Source organism: Canis lupus, chromosome 20 (genome assembly GCF_003254725.2).
Source record: "Canis lupus dingo isolate Sandy chromosome 20, ASM325472v2, whole genome shotgun sequence".
Lineage (NCBI taxonomy): Eukaryota > Metazoa > Chordata > Mammalia > Carnivora > Canidae > Canis > Canis lupus.
The window spans coordinates 30,852,629-30,877,893 of record NC_064262.1 but is presented as its reverse complement, the minus strand read 5'-3'; the positions used below and the strand labels follow the sequence as shown (position 1 = coordinate 30,877,893).

Sequence of the window (25,265 nt, the reverse complement as noted above, 5' to 3'; positions counted from 1 at the left end):
CATGATGCCTGCACACAAATGAATACCACCAGCCAGAGAACAGTTGTACAATTACGCTCCAGCCACTCGAAGTGATGAATTAGAGCTGTTCACTGGCTTTAAAAAGATCTCTACAAATAACTATTTTTTTAAAGATTTATTTATTTATTTAAGAGAGAGCATGCACACACATAGGGGAGGGGATAGAGGGAGAGAGAGCCTTAAACAGACTCTCTGTTCAGCATGGAGCCCAGGGTGGGGCTTGACCTCACAACCCTGAGATCAGGACATGAGCTAAAACCAAGAGTCAGATACTTAACTGACTGTGCCATCCAGATGCCCCCACAAATAAGTATTAAAGGAATAAAATTCCACTTTTGTAAAACAATGACAAAAAGTCCTTTCAGATATGTATGTACAAGTACACATACACACAGGTATGTGTGTTATTATAGTGATATATGAACATGTTGAAAAACATAAAAGTATAACCAAAGGTCAGGACTTCCCAACTATCTTCACATCTATGCACAAATATGCAAAAAGCAACTTTTATAGGATACACAATTTAAAAGCAACTTTTATAGGGTAAAAGGATTGAGATTGTGCCAGAAATGACTAGCCCAAGGATTCAGCCACCTAAAAATTAGTATTTGAGTACAAGAGATGGAAAGTTCAAAAGAAGTTTGTTCCCTGTAGGTAATCTGTGCAGAGAAGAGGTGAGAAGGATGGTGGTAGATGCCAAGGGTCGGGCTAATGGGCAGGGACTGAACATATAGAAGTATCCATGTGTTCACATATTTGTGTATGTGTATCCACAAGCCTCATGGTCGTGTTTATGCATTTTTGGAGAAATTCTGTTTTTAAAACTTAATTTAGGTCTTAAACATAATACTTAAAAAGAGTCCAAGGAGATGAAACTATGAATTTCTCTTAAATTTTCTTGTTCTTGCCGTTGTTAAAATTTAGAGGGCACAGTATTTCTCCTTGCTTGCTTCTAGGACCCAAGGCTTGTGACATAAAAACCACAGTCCAACATGTCTTCAGTACATTGCATGGTGTGAGTAAGCTTCAGAGGGAAAACAGCTCTTTCAGACTCAAGAGTTACTTGACTTTGTAGATGGCCACCTGGCACATCTGGGCAGGGGTGGATTTTCCCAGCAGGCCACGATTTATTGCCAAAAGCACAGCCTTTTTTTTTTTTTTTTTTTCCGACTTAACATGTCAGAAAAACAACATAAGACTATAAGAATTAAACCTAATCCATTATAGCTAAGTTCAATAAGGCATACAGGAGGCAAGGAGGAAGTAAGATGAATTTATCAATCATGCAATGCAGGGCCCCTTGTAAGATTAGCATAATTCTTTACAAGAATGCAGAACAGGTAGGCAGTTCTGCCATTAAATTATCCTGTTTAAGGAAAATGCAGACTCGGTATGCATTTCTAAGTGGACAGTCTAAGTTTCAACAGGGTGCTTTATTGAATGTGTGTATGTGTGTGTGTGTGTGTAGTAATGAAAAAGAAGCTGCTCTTCAATAAACCTCCACACCAGATATTTTTGCTAATTTAATTTGGAGTCAACTGTTCCTTTAATAGTTCACTTCTGTTGCAATTACTCGTCCAGTTTAATTTCACATATATTCTTATTATCTCACTGAAACTCTTACCTCAATAAATAGATTTCCCCCCACTAGACCCACCTCAAAAGAGTACCTATGTGTGCCTGCACACACACACACACGTGCATAAACATACATACAGCCACACCATAAGTGGGTTGAAAGTGAACTTGGAGGAAATAGCAAAAATATTTTTAAAAATAAATCTCAAAACATACCTAGGAAAGCCAGATTTACTTTGTTGTTTAGCAAAGTAATATTCTCAAGTATGTTAGTTAAGTAGGAAGTGTGAGTGTGAGTTTATATATTTTCAGGACGGGGGCAGAGAGAAAATACCAGTAAATACCTAGGGGGGAAAAAGGGAGAAATCAATATAACACGTTAGAAAATATCAAAAAGCTATAGAATATATCCATATGTATGTTCTACTCAATGTCTCTTAAAAAAGAAAATCTTTTTGATGTAATCTGTTTTGGCATTACAGTAAGAACGTGTGAAAAAATGTTAGGCACGCTAAATATGAAAACTCAAGATGTTGATTGGTGTGAGTATGGTGGGGCTAATGTTTTCTTAAAATAGAGGCTGCATTCCTTTTGCAGATAAATTCCAATTTTTCTGTGCTCAATTCTGAACACATCTTACCAGAGTCAACTTCCCACCTGGAGAAGGCTAGGAGCTGCTAAGAACATATTGTGTGATCCACGAGTGGAGATGCCCAACGAACACTGAGGCAACCAATCCAGATCTGGTAAGTACTTGACGATACTGTTTTTATTAGAAACACTTTACCTGTGTCATTTTACCAGCAGCTCCTTTAGTACATTTAAATCTGTCATTTTAAATGTTTACACTTAATCTGTGTACAAGAATTGCTGACAAAGCCAAGCGTGACATGTCATACTGATGATGTGTTAAGCTGAGGAAATTCAAACTGCCACAGGCAAAACCCTACCCTTATGAAACATTTTAATCACATTTTTATTGGAGAAGCTTATGAAGAGATACAGATTATCAGAACTTGACAGATTTTCTTTATCCTTTGCCCTGTCTGAGGTGAGCAGAGTATACTCTAAAGTCACCTATCCCAAACTGTAAACTCATCTTGAGAAATTAGATACTGACATTTAAGCACCATATAAAAGTCAAACTTTGGTTGAGAAGTTGAAAATCCTAAATGCTCACATTATGGGAAAAGAAGCTGAGACAGAGGCCAATATGGCAAATAATTCTGAAATTAAGTTTAGCTGTTTAGCTCTTTTTCTGTATTAGTCACGTGTTAAGAATAAATTCATTCTTTTATACAATATAGCTATTATTCAATCTCTGTTAAAAAATAGTCCTCTATCTTTTCAAACCATTGGTTATTATTTTCCACAAAAGCCTGCTTTCTCAATAGTATGATTCCATGTTTGTGGACTATAAAATTGTAGCTCCAAGAATATAAAAGAATATAATCACTAGAGAAGGCAATGGATTTCTGTGTGCAAGTTTTAGACTTTTCTTTCAGCTGAGTGACATGAGAGAGCAATTTAGCTCTAAGTTTCCACGACTGGCTGTAAAAAGGAGATAGCATTCATTCATTCATTCATTTGATAAAAATATTAAGAGAATGTCAGCAATATTTCAGGTACAGAGCTAGGTGGTATTGAGGTGACAGAGAACACACTGATTCGTCTTTAAGAAAATGTGCAATCTACTGCTTCCCATCTACCACAACCCAGAGAAAAGGAATGTTTATAAAATATAATAAAGTTCTCAGAAAAAAAGATACTCTATGCAGAGCATTCAAACGTCAAAAGAGGACTTAAAAAAAACAAATGCTAAATCATTTATCCAGCATATTAGATCTTATGAACCTAGTGATTAATATACTTTAAGTATCTTTATTTCAGCCATACTATTGCTAGGTTGTAGAAAAAATAGTTGTTTTATTATAAAACTACAGTTAATAGTACTATCTCAACTTAGTGTTCTTTAATAATCATCTCCAAACCTGTAATATGTCTAGGCACTGTGCTGGTGGTTAGGGACATGAAGACATGTTAGAACTCTGACCCCAAGAAGCTTTTATTTTTTTTTTTATTTTTTATTTTTTTAGATTTTATTTATTCACGAGAGACACAGAGAGAGAGAGAGAGAGGCAGAGACACAGACAGAGGGAGAAGCAGGCTCCATGCGGGGAGCCCGACATGGGACTAGATCCCGGGTCTCCAGCATCAGGCCCTGGACTGAAGGCGGCGCTAAACCACTGAGCCACCTGGGCTGCCCCCCAAGAAGCTTTTAATCCAGAAAGAATACCTAATACATTGTGATTTAACTGATGTCTATCCCCGTCTCTCCATCCCTCCATCTCTCTTAACCTAACTACCTCTAATTTAGCCCCAGCACTTTCCCCTATAAAACCTTGGGCTATGATAAACCAACAGGAGAAATGCCATTCCTTTTGCAAAGGACTGGTTTAGGAAATGCAGGTGACCTATTTTTGGACAATGAGGAGAGTAAGGGGCAATCTATGAAATGGGATTTTGAGGAAGTTTTTTTTTTTACTTTTTACAAAGAGGTAAAAGATAAACCCAGCTGAATATTCAGGACATGATAAATATTGTTTCCTCAAATTATTAGAGGGGAAAATGGAGTTGTTAATAGGCACTGATGTGATAAGCAGATAGTCACATGGAAGATAAAATCATATCCATTCTTTGTACTATATACCAGGATAAATCTCAAATGGATCATATATTTAACTATGAAAAAATGAAATTAAGTACTACAGGAAAACACAGGTGAATTTGTCAATAATCTAAGAATGAGGAAAACTTGTCTAATTATGATTTCAAATCCAGAGGCAATAAAGGAAGAGAAAGATATATAAGGTGATTATAGTAAATATTTTATGATAACAATTCCAAAGGCAGACTAGGAAATGATATTTATAACTTACACCAGAGAAAAAAGTCCTCAATATGTACAGGACTTCAAAAATTAGGGAAAAAAGGATCAATAATCACATAGAAAAATAAGTTAGATGGGTGTCTGGGTGGTGCCATCGGTGGAATGTCTGACTCTTAGTTGTGACTCAGGTTGAGATCTGAGCCCCACATCAGGCTCCACACTCAGCATAGAGTCTGCTTGAAATTCTTTCTCCCTCTGACCCTCCCCAACCTTACACATGTGCACACTCTCTCAAATAAATCTTTTTTAAAAAAGAAAAGTAAGAAATATGAACTAATCAGTCACAGAAAAATAAATGCAAATAAATATTAACCATATGGAAAAAAATTCAACTTTTCTTTTAAGAAGATATGCAAAATAATAGTATACTAAGGTACCATTTCTTACCTATCAGACAGGTATAGCTTTCAGTTCAACCACAGGTATGTTGGTCAAAGTTGGGGAAATAGAAACATTCCTACAGTGTTGGCATGAATGCAAAGTGGCACATACAAACCATACAGAAAGGAATTTATCAATAATTAGCAAAATTACATAGGCATGTATCCTTTGACACTGAAAGCCCACTTCTGGGTACTTATCCAAAAGACATCTGACAAAGAGAAAAAGGATAAATGCACAAAGCTGTTCATTGCAGCATTATTTATTAAACAAAACACTGGAAGTAATAAAAATATCTATAAATAGGGAATGGACTGAATAAAATAGGACAGAATCCCACAAGGGAATACTATGAGACTATAAGAAAATATCTCTAGAAAGTACAGCAGAGGGCTCTCTAGAATATTTCGCTAAGGAAAACAAATCAGAGACAATTGTGTAGAGTACCCCAAACTTTGTAAAAAAAAAAAAAAAAAAAGGAGGGGCACAGATACCTGTGTATGGGTATACACACATATGTGTATATATGTGCACACACAATTGTACACACATATATGTCTATAACTCTATGTGTATCTATGTATTATGTTTTTATTTATTTTTTGCATTCTGTTTTTAAAACAGAATGAAAAACTATTAAAAATCTGTGGGAGGAAGAGATAGGATACAAGTAGGAGAGAACAGTTACACTTTTTCACATTTACCTTGTTTTATAGATTCGATTTTGGAATCATGTAAGTACTCTACATAATCATAAAACAAAGTTAAATCTAAAACAAGAAACTTCTATATACTGAGAGTGAAATAAGACAAAGGAACACAATTTCATAGTCAGCGTCGTAAGTATTCACAGAGGAACTATTGCAAATGACTATATTTAAAAACATAGTTATTTGTAGAAAAATTCTTAAATTGCTTAAAGTAATTGTATTATTCGTGGCAAGATTGGCGTTCTTTTTGAGACACTTATGCTTGTTCTTTGATTTATCAAAGTAATTATAATGGATTCATTAAGAACTGAGTTATTTTTGCTTTGTTTTGTTTCACGTGGTTGAAAAGAAATAAAGATACGAAATCAATGGGATTAAGGCATTCTAATCATTCTGATAGGAGAAACCTACATTTCTAAAGACTATTCTATAGGTTGTCTTAGCTTCCTCCACAGACTTTTGCATCCCATGTTATTGCTACGATATCCATCCTTGAGCTGCTGTCCACTTTTTATTGATGGAGCCAACATATGTGTGTACTAATATAAAAAATGTTTAATATGTACATACAAATGTACATACAGTATTCAGAGAATACTGTTATATTACTTAGATAACATGCTGTCATGTATTCATGACATTTTTTATTTCAGGAGAGAGTACACTGGCTCAGTTCTTCCAAACAATGCCAAAGTCTGTCTATGCCCAGCTCTGGTCCTCATATTCTTCCCAATCTATGTCTCCTAAGCTGCTAGTTTCTTGCAGTCACTAGGCAAAAAAAAAAAAAAAAAAAAAAAAAAAAAAAAAACTTCTCTTCAAGCATGTGCTGTCTTTCTGGCTTGCATTCATCAACTTGTTTTTTGGGGCTACCAGTGGAAACCAATTTAAGGTATGAGGTATATTTAAAACAAGCCCTACCTCCAGCCACACTTTGTGTTCATAAAAAGAGACTCTGGGGAACTCCCAGCATCAGGACATAGATCCAAAAAGCCATATGGTTTCCACTAATAGGAAAGACCAAAGGCATTTTACTACGGAAACAATGTTTACACAATTGTCTTGGATTTGAAAGGCTTAACTTGTGTCCATTATAGCAGAACTCTAACAGAAGACAGACTCTCAAGACCTCAGTGATAATAAGGCTTCAAACAGAAAGCACCTCTTGAGATAAGACTAATATCTATTCCTACAATAGTATAGAACATTTTCTCAAAAAAAAAAAAAAAAAAAGGATCTCTTTACCATAATAGGGTTGTGTAAGCAGAAATATCTCTAAAGCCAAGTAAAGAGTCTTTTAAGAAGTAAAAGAATAATGAACTAGTAAGAAGAGGAGTGGGGAAAACACACCTCAGTGGTGAGGAAACAGGATAATTTACTTTGGGAAAAAAAAAATGCAGTCTGCAACATACATGAAAGGCAACAGTATTGGGGCAGGGGGCTGAAAGGATCAAATAGGAGAAACTAGTTTGAAATGGAAGATGTGTAAATTTAGAAGGAAAAGAAAAGTGGTAGAACAATCCTGAGCACTAATGGTTTTCTGAGAGACCAGGAAATAGTGGTTTCCTGGCAGTTCTTCAAAATGGGGCAGCTGCTTATGTCAGGTACTTTGCTACCCACACAAGCTCTTAGACTAGCATTCAGGGAATGCTTGAGATGTTTCCACCAACCCGAAAGCAAAACAAAAGAGGGGATCGTTCTCTCTGAAAATACACGGTGCTTTAAGACACGCCAGCTTTGTGTTCTTTGGTGGTTTCTTATGTTCATTATTCAAGACTCCTTGTTGTAGATACCAAAAAACAAATCACATTAGCTTCAGTGAGAAAGAAAAAAATAATTTTCTTTTTTTTTTTAAGATTTTTTTTGTATTATTATTCATGAAAGACACAGAGAGAGAGGAGCAGAGACATAGGCAGAGGGAGAATCAGGCTTCCCACAAGGAGCCCGATGTGGGACTTAATCTCAGGACTCCGGGATCACAACCTGAGCCAAAGGCAGACGCTCAACCACTAAGCCACCCAGGCATTCCAAGAGAATTAATTTTCTTATACAACTAGGCATTCTAAAGACAAAATATCAGACAAATCCAAATCCAGGTACATACCCTTTCTTGTTTTTCTCTCCCTATCTCCTCTTTCCATCACCAAATTCTACTTGTTTGCAATTGCTGTTTATTTCCAGCCTCATGCTCTCCTTCCACAAGCAGGTTCTGAAACTCAGGTCAACGGTTTTCTATTTTAAGCCTTCTCTCTTCATTTATCAAATCTCATGGACATGTTCTGATTGGCCCTACTTAGAAAATGCACCAGCTCCACAGATCAATCACTGGGGCATATGCCTATGACATTAGCCAGGTCCGGGTCCAGTGCCTACATGAAAGCAGAACACTGGGCTTGCCAATCCTACCAGGACTGCATGGAATGGGGAAGGAGCAGTTTTTCAATAGATCCCAGCAGCAGATGTTTCTCACTATCTTTCCCAAAAGATAATTTTAGCCCTCAGAGGGCAGGGTTATCTCCGATACCTCTGGCCTTCTCTATAATTTACCATAGCACCTCCCTAAGACATGTCTCATAGGGAAGCAGCCATGAACCAGAATTTTTACTGTAGGTATCCTCAAGGAATAATTCCTATTGACTGCAAACATATTCCTTCAAGATTCCATTAACTGACTGTGATCAGCTAACTGGTGTATGAAAACTGCTCAGAGTATTGGGAACATAAGAGAGACAAGACATATCAGTTTGAAAATAACATCATTGGAAAGCATGTCTACCCACACCCGTGTTCCTGATCTTTAAGATATTAACTTAAAACATTTAACATTCAAAGATTTTCAGAGCTGAAGAATGGAATGATTTATTAATTCATGGATTTTGCAATTGTACTGTGAGGAGCACAGGTGTTGTGCACAATTATCTCACTATGTGAGGTTTGGACAGTGGTCGTGGGTAGGGAGATGTGGGAGAAAACTAAGTAGCTTAGATTCTAGGTTCTAATACTCCCCACAAACATAGGGTTAAAGAGTGTATGTCTAGCTCTTCCCTACTTGGCAGGTCCGCATTAGTTTAGGTTTGAAAAGGTTAGGTTAGGTTTTGAAACTGAAAAATACTTAATTACTTAGACTGATCAACCAAAAATTATATTAGTCTAATCACCAAATTTTACTAAAATGGAAATAGTTTCTAAATTGCAGGTCTGGACTAAATTGTAATCACTCAAATCTCAATCCAGCATTTCTTTGACTTTACCAGGCTGCTTTTCCTAATTTGATTCTACAAAGATTAAAAAAGAAAAAAGTAAAAACAAAACAAAACAAAACAAAAAAAAACAGAAGGCATAGTATCCTATACTTGAGTTCTTAAACAACAAGTAAATATTTAAGTTGTGCTTACCAGAATTTTACAATTTTGAAGATCATGCCTGAACTCTCAAAGCTTCTAAAAGCAACGTCATTGCCAAATATGGACAAAGAAAGGAAGAACTATCCACCTATCCATCTACTAGGTTAAAAATGGATCCATCTAGCAAATGCCTGCAACAAGTTATCTCATTAAAATTACTAGTTCTAGCAACCATTCTGGTTGACAACATTTAGAATCAGGAGCAGAGAATATTCTGCTATTCTATTCCACAAAGCTTCTCTTCCATTTGCAAACACATACAATGCCTGGACTTGGTAATATCCAGTAATATTTAAGAGAATATTTTAAAACTTAACAGTTAACAAGAATAATTTTTGGAGTAATTTTACATCTGTTTTCTAAATCTAATGACTTTTTAAAGGTCTTATCAGTTACCATGATAAAGACATACACTGCAAGTACTTGGCACATATAATTATAGCAAAATGAACACACACCGTAGCAAGCACATCACCATAAGTCAAAATGGCAATAAGAAAATATTTTCCACATATGGTCCAGAGTGACTGAAGGGAGGTCAAGACTAAAACTATATTTCAGAATGCCAACTGAAAGCTTCGACCAAGAAAGGGAAGAAATACTGGCCAGTTGCCCATGAGATCACCTGCTATACTAGGTTTTAATATATTTTAAAACCAAAAGAGATTTTATATATAAACTGTGGCAAATTTGATGAGGTTTTAGAGTAATCTGAAAAGACAGTTCTAAGAGACCTAAGAGAGCTACATGCTATTCTTTGTAAGGGTCAAATCCATTTATTTGTTAATCTTATAACTCAGAAAGAGTAAGAATCAAACACTAACACAAGTCAGAGTTAACACTAAAATGCCAGTTCAAAGAAAAGCTAAAACCCTGAAGACCTAGTTCATCTTACCACGTGTCTCAAGTTCTTTTTAATAGTGACAGATGAGGTTCCATGCTCTCATTGGGGGTGAGATACAATATTTCAATGTCCCAGATGGATTAGGGTCATAAGCAAAAACTTTCACAAACTCAGTGTACTGCCTGTCTATCTAATACCAGGCTAACATACAGTGACTGATCAGAGCATGACTACCATCTACTAATCCTATAGCTTGTATTTAAACAAGACTGGTTGGATAGATAATCCAGACAAATACAGTATTCCATGACACAAAGCATTTTTGGATGTCTTAGGCTATCACTTAAGCCATGAGCAAAATTGATTTTTCCAGACATGTTCCAGTGTCTGCTCACCCTTTCCTGCTACCAACTGTCATTTTGCTCCCCTGATAAAACTCTTGACATGTTTTGCAGGATCCTCTACTCCTTTCCCATTCCAAACAGCTGTCTTCCCTTCCTGGCAGAAACTCCCTGACATCTGGATACTCAGGATGGCTACGGCTATGATGGACAGATTCCATTTTATCCAACTACCCAGCTCTGAGAATTTAAAATGAGCAAAAGAGGGAAGAGTATAAAACCTTCGCCTGCTGAACAAATCCAAGTAATGGCTGAATCAAAACTTTAACACTCAGAATATTTTGTAAGCAGTTTTGTAACATCTGTAAGATGGTACAGAATATACAAATGCCATGATTCTGAAAGAATAAATGATGACAAGCGTCTAAGGTTCTACCCAGGTGGCAATAACAAATCCAGACCCCCTGACTCAAATACTGAATTTCTGCTTCATGGTCTAATTTGATGTGTTCTTTTTTTTCCCCCACTAGATTTAAGAACAAAAACACGTGTGTTAGATGAAAATGGATGAGTTGAAGAAAAATAAAACATAAATCACTTTCCTTGAGCTCACTGCCCATGCCCAATCAATCATCAGTCCCATTTTGTACCACTTCCTAAATACACACCATCTCTTGCATATTCTGCTACAGTTTAACTGTTTTCTCATCTGCAGTCCTCTCAATATTTCAATCTAGTCTCCAAAAGCTGCTAGAGTGATATTTTTTTTTTAAAAAAACTGAAAATTGGGTCATGTCATTCCCACTCTTCCCTTCCTAGTAGAACAAAACCCAAACTTGCCCATATGAGTCCCAAAGCCTTACAGGACCCTGGCCCCAACTCCTCACTGAAATCTCAGCATGAGTTTCTTGACCTCTCATTCAACCTATTCAAACCATACTGGCCTGCCCTCCATTATCCCAATAACTCTTCCCATACCTAAAGTCTGTCTCCATTCTGTTCTCTCTGCCTGGTTCCCTCCAGCTCCTGTTCAGATCTCAATTTATGTGTCACTTCCAAAGACAATTACTCCTCAATCCCCTAGAATATGTTAGGTATCCTTTTATATGTCTCATGGGAGCATATAATTTATCTTTGTGGCAGTCTTTACAACTGTATTTAATTAACATATTAAGTCAAACATTAAAGAGATTTACAAAACTATAAAACAATGTCATTCTCATATTTGTTTTCCAAAATGTAGGTTTATTTTATCTTATGCTAATGTATAATGGCTTATTACTGTCATTTTAGGTGAGTATTTTAAAGATCTCTGTGTTTTAATTTTTACTACAATAAATATCAATAGATATAACCATATTTTTAAAAAACTATATTTTTTATAAACTATATTTAAAAGTGACCCTCTTTGGATCATCAATAATTTTTAAGAGTATAAAGTGTCCTGAAACAAAAGAGTTTAAGAAACACTGTATAAGAAACTACCTTTTCACTTTAGGAAAAAAGACTATTGCCATATAGCTGATATTAAATATTTTAGAAATACTCTAAATTTTACTTAAGTACACTTTATGGGAGAAAGAATGCTTTCATGCAATATTGCTAGCTTGGAAAGAAACTGCTAAGTGAATTGTAACAGGATCAGTTAGGTTAGGTCATAAGCAATGCATTCATTATAATGGAGTTGATAAGATATTTCAACTCCCTGTAACAAACATAGTTTAGAGCTTTAAATGAACAGTTTTCTCCTTTAAAGGCATTCTAACAAATGTCACCTTTAAAAACAAACACATATGGACTTAAACTTTTGAGGCAGAGGTACTTGAATATCACAATTAAAACAAACCTTTCAATATTACAGAAAAGTTCTTTTTCTAAGCATTGTATATATTTATTCACAACAGATGCAGAGAAAGAGGCAGAGACATAGGCAGAGGGAAAATCACGCTACCTGTGGGGAGCCCAACATGGGACTTGATCCCAGGCCCTTGGGATCAGGACCTGAGCCAAAGGCAGACACTCAACCACTGAGCCACTCAGGCATCCTTACAGAAAAGTTCTTAATGGAAGAAACAATTTTGTGATGACACAACAGAAAGGAGGTGTTCAAAAGTAACTGCTGTATATAACTAGGATAACAACAAACCCATATATGGTACTGTTCTAAAAACTTTACAATTTTTAACTTTTTAAATCCTGACAGCCACCCTAGATACTATTTTCATCAAACTTAGTATATATAACTTACCCAGGTCACATAGCTGAGTGCAAAAGATGGGATTTGACTGCAGGGTCTTTAACACTGTGTGTGTATATATGCACTAACCTCCTCTCTTCTTCTTGTAAACGAAGGTAAGCGCTAACCCCATCAATGCTTTATGTTTTCCAAAAATTCATTCTCAATGTGCCTTCTAAGCTTTCCTAAAGCACCATTGAATGAGCTATCTCTGATCTTATTATAATTTTAACCAAAGCTGAATCAAAATATTTGGAGCTTAATATCATTTATTTACCTAGAATCTAACGATCCACTGAGCTGTCATTTTGTTCAGCAAACAACTACCTGATTTTCTCATTACATCTGATTTTCTTTTTTCAGGTTTTCATCGCTCCCAACGATTTTCCTGGCAATGCAAATTAATGCTCATTCTTGACCCCTTCAGTGGGCATTCAATATCAAATACTGATGTTCCTTGGCCTTCAGACTATTGGAAGGCTAATACCATGAAATCTTTGCTTCCTTAATAGTTCTATTCTTTGTTCAATATCTATTTCATCTGTTTGTGAAACAGATACTGTAAATAACCAGTTTGGAGTCTCTAGTAATTGAAAGAAAATTCTATCCAAGGTCAATGTATTTATGTTAAACAGAAAGCAATTTGTATTTCTAGAATGAACTAAGTTATCTGGCCTGACATCTTTCTGGTTAAAATAGTAAGCTCCGTATAGAGTAAGGATCTGCGAAAGTAGTAAAAATTTTAGGGAAAATACCACTTAAAAATATATAAACAGATAAAGGGCTATAACATGTGACATAACAGTTTTATTATCTGTTGAAATTTCAATATAAATGATACCTCCCTTCCAGAACCTCGGTTACTCTCCCTTAATGAATCTCTGGAAAACAAACAATGCTTCTCTCCTTTGAGTTTTTTCCCTTCACTCCATTTCTTCTCGTCCTTACAGAGGCCAATGAAGCTGAGACTTCAGAACCTACCACTTGAAGGCCCCTTGCAGGTGTGTGTACGTAATTAACCACAAGGAAGCCTCCAAAAATTACATAAGCTTCAGATCCTACCAAACCTGGATCTGCCTTATCTAAGTTCTGTGAACTTACAGTTACCGAATTTATCTACTCATATTTCTGTGTTACTGTGCTTGCTACCCAGGGAAGATTCCACCAAGTAACTCAAGAACATCAGTCCCTTGGCTACAAAAGGATATTTTCACCAAGAAAGTGGTAAAGAATTACAAGGCAGGACAGGTGATGAACATGAATTTCAGATCTAAACGTCTATCACTAGGTGATTAATTTCAAAACAAGGCAAATCCATATTAAAGATATAGTGGATGCATCCAGGCCCTGCACAATTTAAGAACATAATTTAAAAATTGGGGGATTTCACATAAAAATCCAAATGTCAAGCTTCCTTGAAAAATCAGAAGGTCTGGCAAAACTGAGTATAAATGCTCTGGCCTGAACTTATTTCCTACCTATTGTTCTTTAATCAACATTGCTGGGCTGATCTCTTGTAAGCATATGGATTTACCAATCTCAAATTATATGAATAACCAAGAAAGGTACTAATAAGTTAAAAAAAAATTGACAGAATAGCATCTATAGTATATTCCAATTTATATTTTAAATGGTTTATATGATGAATTATAAGACATATTCAAGCAATTGTTCACATGGCATGCATTTTTTTTTTTAACACACAGAGGAAAAAGTAAAAATACCAATTTCTTGACTGGTGTTAGATCATTATTATTTTTTAAGGAAAACATTTCCCACCACATATAAATACAATTTCAGCAGCAAATGCTATACTGATAGTTTGGTCAAATGGAGGACAAGGCAATACGACTTGTTCAAATCCAGGGATTGTGGCATCAAAAATCTTGTTTTCCAGGCCAGAGCACAGATGGGAGGAACACAGATTAAACATTTACAGCCAGCACTTTCTTCACAGCAGTATTAGAAAAGAAAAGTCACAGTGGATGCCATTTCTATCTAGCTGCATCCAAGCCTTTCTGGATCTCAAGTAATATCCAATTACCCAATACTACTAGAGCAACTTCTGTGAATTGTTTTAATATATATTCACAGCATGTGCTGTGATGGCTCCTGGCTGCTATTAAAAGGGTGGGCTAGCAACATGAATTAACAATAACACATGTGGTATATTACAGCTCCATCATGCCTGGAGCATTTAGCCCGTCTCCTTATTATTCTTAATGCACCCTTACAGCTCTTGAGAATCATGTAACTGTGAATTCAACTGATCCCAAATGCCAAATGGAAAAAAAAAAAAATCTATATCTCCTAAAAGCAGTTTAGAGTAACTGCTACATCTACCATTCTTCCTTTTTCATCACTGGTCCATGTTATGACCCACAGATTGTTCTGTTTTCAGAACATTTTTATTTAGGACAAGCATAAGAATTATTAAGGAAAGAGAAGACTATCAGGATTCCAGGTGGGAGAAAAACAACTTCTCCAGGAGAATAATAGTCCAGTATAAAAGCGAAGCCAAAAAAAAAAGCGAAGCCAAAGTGTCTTCTCTATCACCTTCCAAAATGACTGCTAGGGGCACCTCACAGGCACATCTGTGTCCACCTGGGTCCCCATGGAGTCCACTGTCTTCTCAACAGCTACAACCATCTATGAAAGTAGCACACCTTAGCACACCTCCTCTGCTTACAATTTTCAAGGGGCTTCAATATATATTTAGAATAAAAGGCAAAAAAAAAAAAGAATAAAAGGCAAATGTCTGCTACCTACCAATAAGGCTCCTTTGTGACCTGGCTCCCTACTAATCCCTATAACTTCTTATGGCATTCCCATGACTCAAACTAAACTTGCCCGAAGCATTGTTATTCCAAACAGTTGATATTTGATGCTCTCAGCCAGAGTACCCTTCCCATAGATCTTCCAAATGCTGGTCCATCTTCCTCCTCCAGATTTTAACTCAAACATCACCTCCTCAGAAACCATCATGTCTAGAGCAACACATCCATTTTCTCCACTCACCAGGCACATGGTCCCTCATGAAGTTTCTGCATTGCACTTGGTGTGTGAAATTACTTTCTTTTTGTGTTTTCCTATTGACCATCTCTACACAAATGTGTACACATGAACACACAAAGAAATCTGCGTTCCGTCAGGACATAGGCCTTGTCTACCATGCCAATGATCACCTTTTCAGCACCTAAAGCAGAATCCGATGTGTGGCAAGTGCTCAAAACATAATCCAGCAAGAATGAAAGAAACCCACTGGTTTTGCAATTCTACCCAGAGGATAACCAAGGGAGTTGATTCTGTGAATATGTGAGAGCTGGTTGAAATTTAATCTAACACAAAAACTGATGGTCTTCTTTTCCCGAAAATACTCATCCTAGGGGCAGGAAATTTTTTTATTTTTTTAAATAAATTTTATTATTTATTTTTAAATTTAAAATTTATTTAAATTTATTTAAAATTTTTAAATAAAATTTTATTTTTTTAATAAAAAGGAATGTATTACTCCACATTCCCTTGCATGTTCCCCAGACTTCAATCATTCACATATCCTCCTCTATGTTTTGTGCCATTTCTGAATACCACATGCACCAAATATTTACTCAGGTTATTTTTCCACACAACATGTTTTACTCTATCCTCACACTAAGTAGCAATATTTCTGAAATAATGGGTTTGGTGGGACTATGACATATTTTTTTTTTCCAGATCACATTATAATCCATCCTTGGCTATTGATACACACACACAAATGCATACACACACAGACACACAAATTTATATGTATTTTTCCCGTGTAAAATTATGTCTTCCCACATTTGGGCAAATAGTGCATTACAAATGAAGAGAGACATTTTATCCAGGAGTATAAGCTCCCCAAAGGCAAGCCTGACACACAAAACAGCATGAGGAGAGCTGATATTTACTAAGAACTCAGTGAAAGGCCCTGCAGATACACTTTACTAGAACACCCCATTTGAGGAGCTACTCATATTATCTGTTTTGTTGTTGTTGCTTTAATATTTTTTTTATTTATTCATGAGAGACACAGAAAAAAAGGCAGAGACACAGGCAGAGGGAGAAGCAGACTCCCTGCAGGGAGCCTGATACAGGACTCCATCCCAGGACCTCGGGATCACGATTGAGCCAAAGGCAGATGCTCAATCACTGAGCCACCCAGGTGCCTCATATTATGTTTTTCAAGGGGGGGGCCTAGGTTTGGAGAACTTAAATATGGGCTCAAGGTCACTGCTATGGACTGACTGTATCTCTCCAAAATCCATATGTTCAAAGAAGCCCTTATCCCCAATAAGATGATATTTGGAGGCAGGTCCTTTAGGAAGTAATTAGGGTCATATTAGGTCACAAGGGTGGTGGCTTCCTGATGGGATTAGTGTTCTTATAAAAAGAGAAGAGATCCCACTCCCTGCCATGTGAAGACACAGCAGGAAGGTGGCCATCTGCAAACCAGGAAGAGGGCTCTCACTAGAACCTCACTGTGCTGGCACTCTGATCCCAGACTTCCCAGGCTCTGGAATTGTCAGAAATAAATGTCTGTTCCTTAAGTGCCCAGTCCACAGTGTTTGTTTTTTTTTTTTATAACAGCCCAAGCTGAGGCAATCATACAGCAGAAGTAGTAAGTAGGAAGAGCAGTGTTCAAATTCAGATCTGCTTGGCTTGAGAGTTCATTCTTTTAACTTTGCTTCATATAGCATTTTGCACTCCATAATCAATCTGTGTTTTGTTTCAGAATAAAAATACTTATTTCCTAAGGTTCTAATAGCTTTTATTTGCTGATTTTATTTACTAATATAAAAGCTGCATATGTACAGTTGACTTCCTTTGCTACAAGCAACAAGCTCGTTGAGAGATTCTACTAAAAACAAGCACAGCCCTCTTTTCACTATTTAGTGATTTTAAGTGCTGCTAATCTAATCATTGTCTTTTATACTATTAGATTTTTATTTTCATAATTATATGTTGCCAGGGGCTTCTTCCAAAACCCCTTGCTAAGGCTTCACTCCACATCCAGGTGCAAATTGTTTTCCGAGTACCCCTGGGTATTCTCTGAGAAATGACTGAATCTTTGGATCTCACTACCTAGGGGAGACTTCTAGGGTTTTCTTCCCTTCAGTAGCCCTTAGCAGACAGGCATAGCACTCCATGATTCATTCATGTCTGCTCCCCAAAACTCATCTCTTCACTTTCAAGGCGGAGTTAAGTCAAAGCTCTGCATCTGTGTTGCCTGCCCATCTTTCTTGATGGTTGCATGGTAGTCAAAAAAACATTTTGAACTCAAATTCATAGAAGTGTGTCTTCCTGGCTTACATAGCATGAACATATTTTTAAAAAGATTAACAATAAAATTTAACAATAGTAGCTAATCTTTATTGCATTCCTATCAAGTATCAAGGCAAGGCTTTTAAAATGTTTCCAAGAAAGAAAAGAAAAAGAAATCCCTGTGGAATAACTACTTATTTTATCCCCATCTTATAGACTAGGAAACTGAGGTTTATACAGATTGGATGATTTGCCTAAAGTCAAGCTAGGAGGAATATTCAAGCCTCCTGAGTCCAAAGCCTTTAATCTAAAGAACCATTCTGTACACTGTTATATATATATCTATCTACCTCTATCTATGCCTATATCTACATATACATATCTATATACGTATATATATATACACATACACACAGTGTATATATATATAAAGAGATATACACATATACTACACACACATAAACACACATATACTGTTTAAGGTGACACTGTCCCAACCTGACCATTATGCAAAATTGTAGCAAATAACAGGACATAGACTGATTTCTCTGTGAAAGAAAAAAAAAAAACAGGTTATTAACAAGTATTGAAAATAATTTGTTTTTTAAAGAAAATGGATGCTTCCTTTTCTTTCAAGACCAATAATCCACTTCTGTCTTCACTTACTCCTCCAGGATCTTCTGAATGCTCCTGTCACAAAGTTTCCCCTTGTTTTTATATCTCTATAGGTTTTAAAAAGGATAAGCACAAATTCCCAGTTTATTCATGTTGTTCTATCAAACTTATCATCACTCCCTAAAATGTCTTTTTTTTTTTTTCAACAATGTTATATTACTTTCAGGTGTACAATATAGTGATGCAAATTCTCCATACGTTATGCCAGGCTCATTACAAATGTAGCTACCATCTGTCACCATACATCCAATTACAATACCACCCGCTATATTCCCTGTGCTGTACCTTTCATCTTTTAGAAGGTGAATTATAGGACTTCTATAACAACAAGCTCCATGAAGACAGGTTATGTCTATTTATCTTTGTATATTTCACCAAGATTTTCATATTTCAGAACAATACAGAAGTGATGCTTGCTGAATAGTCTTCTCTCCTAGCTTGGTGCAGTATCTCCATTACCAGATCTCCTATAGCACTTTGTTTATGTCTCCCTTCCAGGAATTATTACATGGTGATTTTAGCAACTCCACCATGGCAGGCCTGGGTCCCTACTCATCTTCTATCCCATGGGCACGTGGTAAGATGCTTTTTCCATTAGCAGGGCTAACTACATACTGACGAGCTGAACTCAGTATTCTTGTTATGTTCATTCTTTCATGCAAACACTTACTAAGGACTTACCCTGTATGAGCAGACACTAGGGAAACAAGATGGAAAGGTATGCAGCTCCCCAGAAATCATGCACAGCGCAATGGAGCAATAGCAAATGGAACCAAAAAGTATAGTACTGTGGTGCCCATGGTATTGGACCAAACAGAATACCCTGAGGTTCACCTAGTGAGCAAGGAGGAGGTTCAAGTTAGTAAAGAACAGAGGTATTGTTCCGGGAGAAATGTCCTGAAAGTGAGAGGCTGGGCAGGGTTGGAAAGGCCCTCCCAGGCCAACAGAAAAGAAAGGACACTTTATAAGAAAGCATGCAGCTGGGGGCCAGTAGGTCACACAGCTCTCAATGGTTGGAGTTTGAAGTCCTAAGGGAAATAATCTGGAGCAGCAGACAGGCCTACTTCTCCAAACACTGTTGTGTTAAACACCACAGACATCATTAATAAGCAATGCAAAATCTGTCCTCTTTCAAGACAGGGATTTGAGGGATCATCAAAATCAAATTATAACTAGGGATAATTATAAGACAGAAGGAAGGGACAGATGACCTCTTAGTAGCTTATTCAGGACTAAGAGAGACCAAAACTCTCCCTCTCCATTTTAGAACTTTCTTTAATGGGACTAAGGACAAAGCCCTGCTTAGGAATTTGATCATTCTAAAGGGGAAAAAAAAAAAAACAAAAAACAGTCCTTTTAATAATATTTCTGTGAGTCCCCTGTGCTAAAGAGAACCAGACAGGTGGGCTCTCTGTTTATAGGACATAATACTAGATTCCGGATGAGACTGGTAAACACGATTCCAGATGAGACTGGTAAACACAAAGGAAATGTGATGTCTGTAGGAAAAGAGAGGCTGAGGGAGGTGTTAAAAAGTGGTCTCCAAGGGACGGAGCCTGGAACACTGTCTGCGAAATACACCGTGTCACGGAATGACCCACCAGTGGACTGGTAGACCAGGGACACCAGAGCTACCCTCTCTTCAGCTAAAAATTATTGCCTACACTGTACTAACACATTCTGTAATCCCCATCATTTTACCCAGGGCTTTGGTGTTTCTGTTACACCAAAGTACTGCAATAAGAACTACTTTGGGAAAATGGAAAACTGTGGCCAGAGTCCAGATGGAAGGAAGCAAGGAGAGAAGCATCAGTAAGCTGTCACCAGAGTCCAGCCACAGAGGAAGGAAGAGAAGTCACAAAGGAGAATTGGGAGATAGTGTGTGTGTGTGTGTGTGTGTGTGTGTGTGTACACACAGAGATCAGAAATGGGAACCAATAATCATGCAAAAGCCCCTTTTCCTTGAGAAGTGGTTTCAGAACAAGCCTCCCTCTGTGGACACTGAGGTCCCACCTCCTGTCTATTGTCACGCTTGTCCTTCAAGTGAGTGTGAGCCTTTATCTTCTTCCTGGCAAGACCATCTATCTATGTAACATGGTAATTGAATCAGGTTTAATTTAAAGGAAAATCAAAAGTCCCTTCCATGCAGCCACATAAGAAAGCACTTAATCTCAATAAACTAGCAGTTAGGATGATAAGAAAAATCTACAAGAGCCGAGAGATACGTAGCAAATCAAAATTCTCTCCATTTGGGTGAAGGAATAAAGCCAAAATAAGCTTTCTTTTCAGCCTAAACCACATAACAGAACACATATTAGAAATATGGGTTAGAGCAACGAGCTGTGACCATCGGTGATTCAGAGGAATCCCCAAACACTCCCCACCAGTTTCATAGAACTGCACTGGCTCCAAAAAATGACATTTACTGAGATTCTTAATAAAATGAACATATTTGGCCATTTCTTATGTTATTGGATTTTTTGGCATACATTTCAGAACTCCAATACTTTAACTCTGCCTATGAGTGAGATGGGGATCCCCACTGGACCATCCTCCCACTGCTGGAAATATTTTCATTACCCAAGTCAGGGGAAGTAAGGAAATGAAAATTTCATGACTCTTGCCATGTAGATAGCTTAATTCAAGTGTGCTATGTTTTTGTTATTTGCATTTCCCTTGGAATGTGAGGACTGTCTTCAAATCTGGCACCTGTTTTTCAATGGCCTCTGCTCAGTGACTTCCTAGAATAAGGAAAAACATAACTCTCCCTGGATGAATGTTAGGATTCTGCTCTATTATAGACCATACTTATCCCAAATTAGGTAACTATGGGTCATTGTTCAAAAATATGTTTATGAGTCCTTTGAATAAAATAAGCATTATATATCATCTAGTTTTCTGAGTTGTGCAGAGCCACTTCCATTTTCTGTGCTTAAATTATTTCATCTTCAGAATGAAGTAGACTTTCTACATGACATCCAATGCCAAGAGTCTATGACAGAGAGAACTGACATTCCTGCAGGGCTACCTTTGCTTTATTTAGTTAGTGCCCTTTATTTTTGCCACCTGTTCTTGACAATTTTTTTTAGCAAAATGGTGTTTTATAAATCAATTATTAAATGATTTTTAAGAACTATAGAGAGGGTAGAGATAGGTTATAAGAAAGACCCGTTATTTTTTTCTATCATTTTTATGGTATAAATTCATCCTCCATACCTCTTGCCTTACAATAAACAAGAAACAGATGGTCATGTCACTCCAGATTGTGGTTCATAGTGGCAATAGCAATAATACAATACAAGCTTTTCATTTTCAAACTCCCACTATGTGGCAGACCTTTATCCACATTATTGGAAGCAATATAAAGTAAGGCTTGAAACCTCTGTCCCTGACATAGTATAGGATCCCATTTATGGGAAATGTTTAGAATAGACAAATCCATAGACAGGAAGTATAGATTAGTGCTTGTCAACAGATAGGGGTAGAGAGGGGATGGGAGGGACTGCTAGTGTATATGGGTCTTCTCTTGGGGATGATGTAAATGTTCTAGAATTAGATAGTAGTGTGATGATGGTTGCACAATCCTGCAAATCTAAAAAAAAAAATCACAGAATTATGTACTCTTAAAGGATGAGTTTTTGATATATGAATTACAAGTCAACTAAAAAAAAAAAAATGACAAACCAACCTACCACCATAGATACAGGCCTTCCAGGTTCAAATCTGAATCCTAACACTTACCACCTATTCCAAACCTAAGTTCCCCCATCCATAAAATGAGGAAAGTACCCTATAGGGAAGTAAGGGTAAATGGAGGACTAAATGAGACCATGGAGAAGGGGCCAAGACCAATTTATAGCATGGTGTAAACACTCTTTAAATATTCTTATTTTTTAATCTTGACAATTGCATAAAGTGAGCAGAACATTCCTGATTTTAGAGATGAAGGAACATCTGACTTGTAGAGAGTGAAGACACTGCCCCTGTTGCAGAGCCACTAAGTGACAGGGTAGGAATGTCAGAACTGAAGCTCCTATTCTTTCATGATACATCACCACCTCATAATGTGGCTATTAACAACCTAATGTGTACACAAACTGCTTACAGACTTCCTACTATGGGCCAGACTCTTAAGGGCATAAACTTCAAGACAGCAATTATCTGTATTGGGAAAGAAAGGACAGTGCCCAGAGACTAATGAAATAAGGAACAGGTGAAATGGTAAAGGTACAAAAGTATTTTTGCCATGCAATTCAGAACCTCAAGGCTTCCTTCTACTTATGAGGGGACTCTCCCACCAGGAGTAGACCAGAGTAACTAGGCTAAGAAAAACATTATTTAGATGCAGTTTCAAGAGGTTCTATGAAAATAATTAAGTACAATCAGCCAACAACCTCAATCTGAATACCATTTTTCATTTAGATTTCTGACCCCATGGTCCAATACTATAGCCACTAGCCAGATGTGACTATTTAAAATTAAATCAGTTAGAATTAAATACTATTAAAATTGTCATCCCTCAGTTTACTAGGCACGTTTCAAATGCGCAATAGCCACACTATTGGCTGGTGGCTGCCATAATGGAAAGCACAGATAACTGAACATGTCCACACTGTGGAAAGTTGTACTGGGCAAGGCTGATCTAAGACATAAAGTCATATCATCAACAGTCAGATATTAAGGGGAAACATAATATTTTATTTAACATGCTAAAAATGGGATTTGGTATCCAAGTAAATACCGAGAATTACAACTGTTCACCTTGGTTGTAAAATAGTATGGTAATTCTTCATTTGCATATTTAAGATAATAGTCTCAGATCATATTACTCAGGTGCAGACATTGAATTTTTTTCAGGAAAAAAATATTGCTTTCCTAGAGTTTTGTCTTATCATAAAAAAGAAAATGCAGGTAGCATAAGACAAACAGATAATGAGGATGCAAGCTCACTGCACCTCTGTTTTGAAAGAAATACAATTTACTGTTCCTGCAAAGAAAAGTTTAGAACATATAAGGAAACTCAATTGCTCTGGTTCCTGAATTAATAGCCTTGTGAGTAGAATGGTCTTTTTCTCCTAAAGAATTCTCCACATGTTTTCATAACCAATCCAATTTTGATACAGATGGTCATGGTAACAGCCCAGAAATAATCTTATAAGAAAGAGTCAAATATGCTAATGGAGACCCCTCCCCATGTCCCCCATGAGCCACTGTCATATTTGTAATAACGAATGAAAATATTTTCTATTCATTATCCTATTTTGCAGTGATAAAGCACACACATATACCACACAACACATACAGCAGAATTATCCATTCCTAATGTTGGTATCTATTGTCTGACTGGATTTAAATTTTTAAAGTGTAACCGATATACATCTACATAAAAATTTCATGAATTTTTACAATCTGAACACTTTTATGTAAACAACACCAAGAGTAAGAAAAAGCGTATTATCAACATCTCAGAGCCTGACTCATGCATCCTTCCAGGGATCACCTCCTCAAGGGCAACGAACATCCTGACTTCTAACACCATTGGTGAATTTTCACTGTTTTGGTAGCTTATATGCGTGATACTCTTTTGTGTATGCCTTTGTCACTCAATAATGCATGATCTGGTTTTAACAGACCCTCTTTGCTGCCATAAGGTATCCATTAAAGGCTTTCCCATCACACTGTATAGAACCATTGCTTACTGAGAAGGTACTATGTATCAAGTACTGATCTAAGTGCTTTATAAACCTAAACTCCTTTAATTCCCAAAATAAGCTCATCAAGAAAATATTAAATAGATGAAGATCCTGATATATTAATCTGACTAGACTATAGTCCTCAATTATTCAATTAAACACTAATCTTGGTGCTGCTGTGAAGGGCTTTTACAGATATAAGTAAAATCCCTCATCAATTGACATTAAATTAGGGAGATTATCCTGGATAGACCTGATTTGTCAATTGAAAGGCTTTTAAAACAGAACTGAGGCTTCCAAGAGAGAAGGAAAGAAAAAGAAGGAGGGAGGAACTTTTTCTGAAACAGGTAACAATGAGTAACTAACTTACATATGCTAATAATAGCTGGTAAACCAATACAAAGGAAATGTGAGCAGATCATTCCTGGATTGGAACTAACGGTAGAAATGATAGGCATCGTGGTTAGAAAAATTTCTGCGTTCCTGTTCTTGTTGTTATGTTCCAAGTCAATCCTGATAACATCTATTCTTGCATACTGTCCCTGGAGGTGCACTCTGATTTTTCAAGTCTGTGGGTCAGATTTAGGTTCAGAAAGTAAGGTCACTGAGTTTGTGGTTGACTGGTGACAGGAAGTGCTTTTAGACAGTCTGATCTCTGACTTGTTATCATTTCTCAAAGGAATCTCAGTAAAAGGCTTTCCCTGAGTGGACCTGAAAAGATCAAGTAAACCTGTAAGTTTTTTAACAACAAAAACTACCTCTTTCATCATCATCTTCCCCTCGACATGTATCACTTAGCAGGATTAAGGTTAAGTCTCAGTAAATATGGACGGGTATCATTTGTCTTCTCTTTGTCAATTTAAGGCTAATTTTAAAATTGTTTTCCATTTTCATTGGTGCAATTAAAGCCAAAATGGAATTCCTAATTTTCCCTTCCCAACCTTTTCCTTCTCAAGTCTTCATCTCAAAGATCCATCTCCCACTGTCACTCAGTTTCTTAGGCCAAAATCATAGTAATGGTCAATCAGTGAATTCCACTTCCTAAGCATCTTCTAAAGCTGTCTACTTCTCTCCATATCCGTCATGAACACCTCTGTTTAGGCCATGCTGATGCCAAACCCAGACAAGTAGTCTCCCAGTGATCCT

The 25,265-nt window shown here is 36.8% G+C and overlaps 1 protein-coding gene across 21 annotated transcripts in view; it reads right to left on the bottom strand.

The window, feature by feature from the left end:
• FHIT (fragile histidine triad diadenosine triphosphatase) overlaps window positions 1-25,265 on the bottom strand; it is a 1,380,560-nt gene that overhangs the window by 456,464 nt on the left and 898,831 nt on the right. For 2 of the 21 annotated variants that reach the window (XM_049097837.1, XM_049097839.1), the window contains exon 1: window positions 7,745-8,031. The exons of the other annotated variants lie outside the window; for them this stretch is intronic. In XM_049097837.1, coding sequence (XP_048953794.1) covers window positions 7,745-7,781 — 37 coding nt within the window. In that variant the 5' untranslated portion in view covers window positions 7,782-8,031. Of the gene's footprint in view, window positions 1-7,744; window positions 8,032-25,265 lie in introns of those variants that run through there. 21 annotated transcript variants of the gene reach the window in all.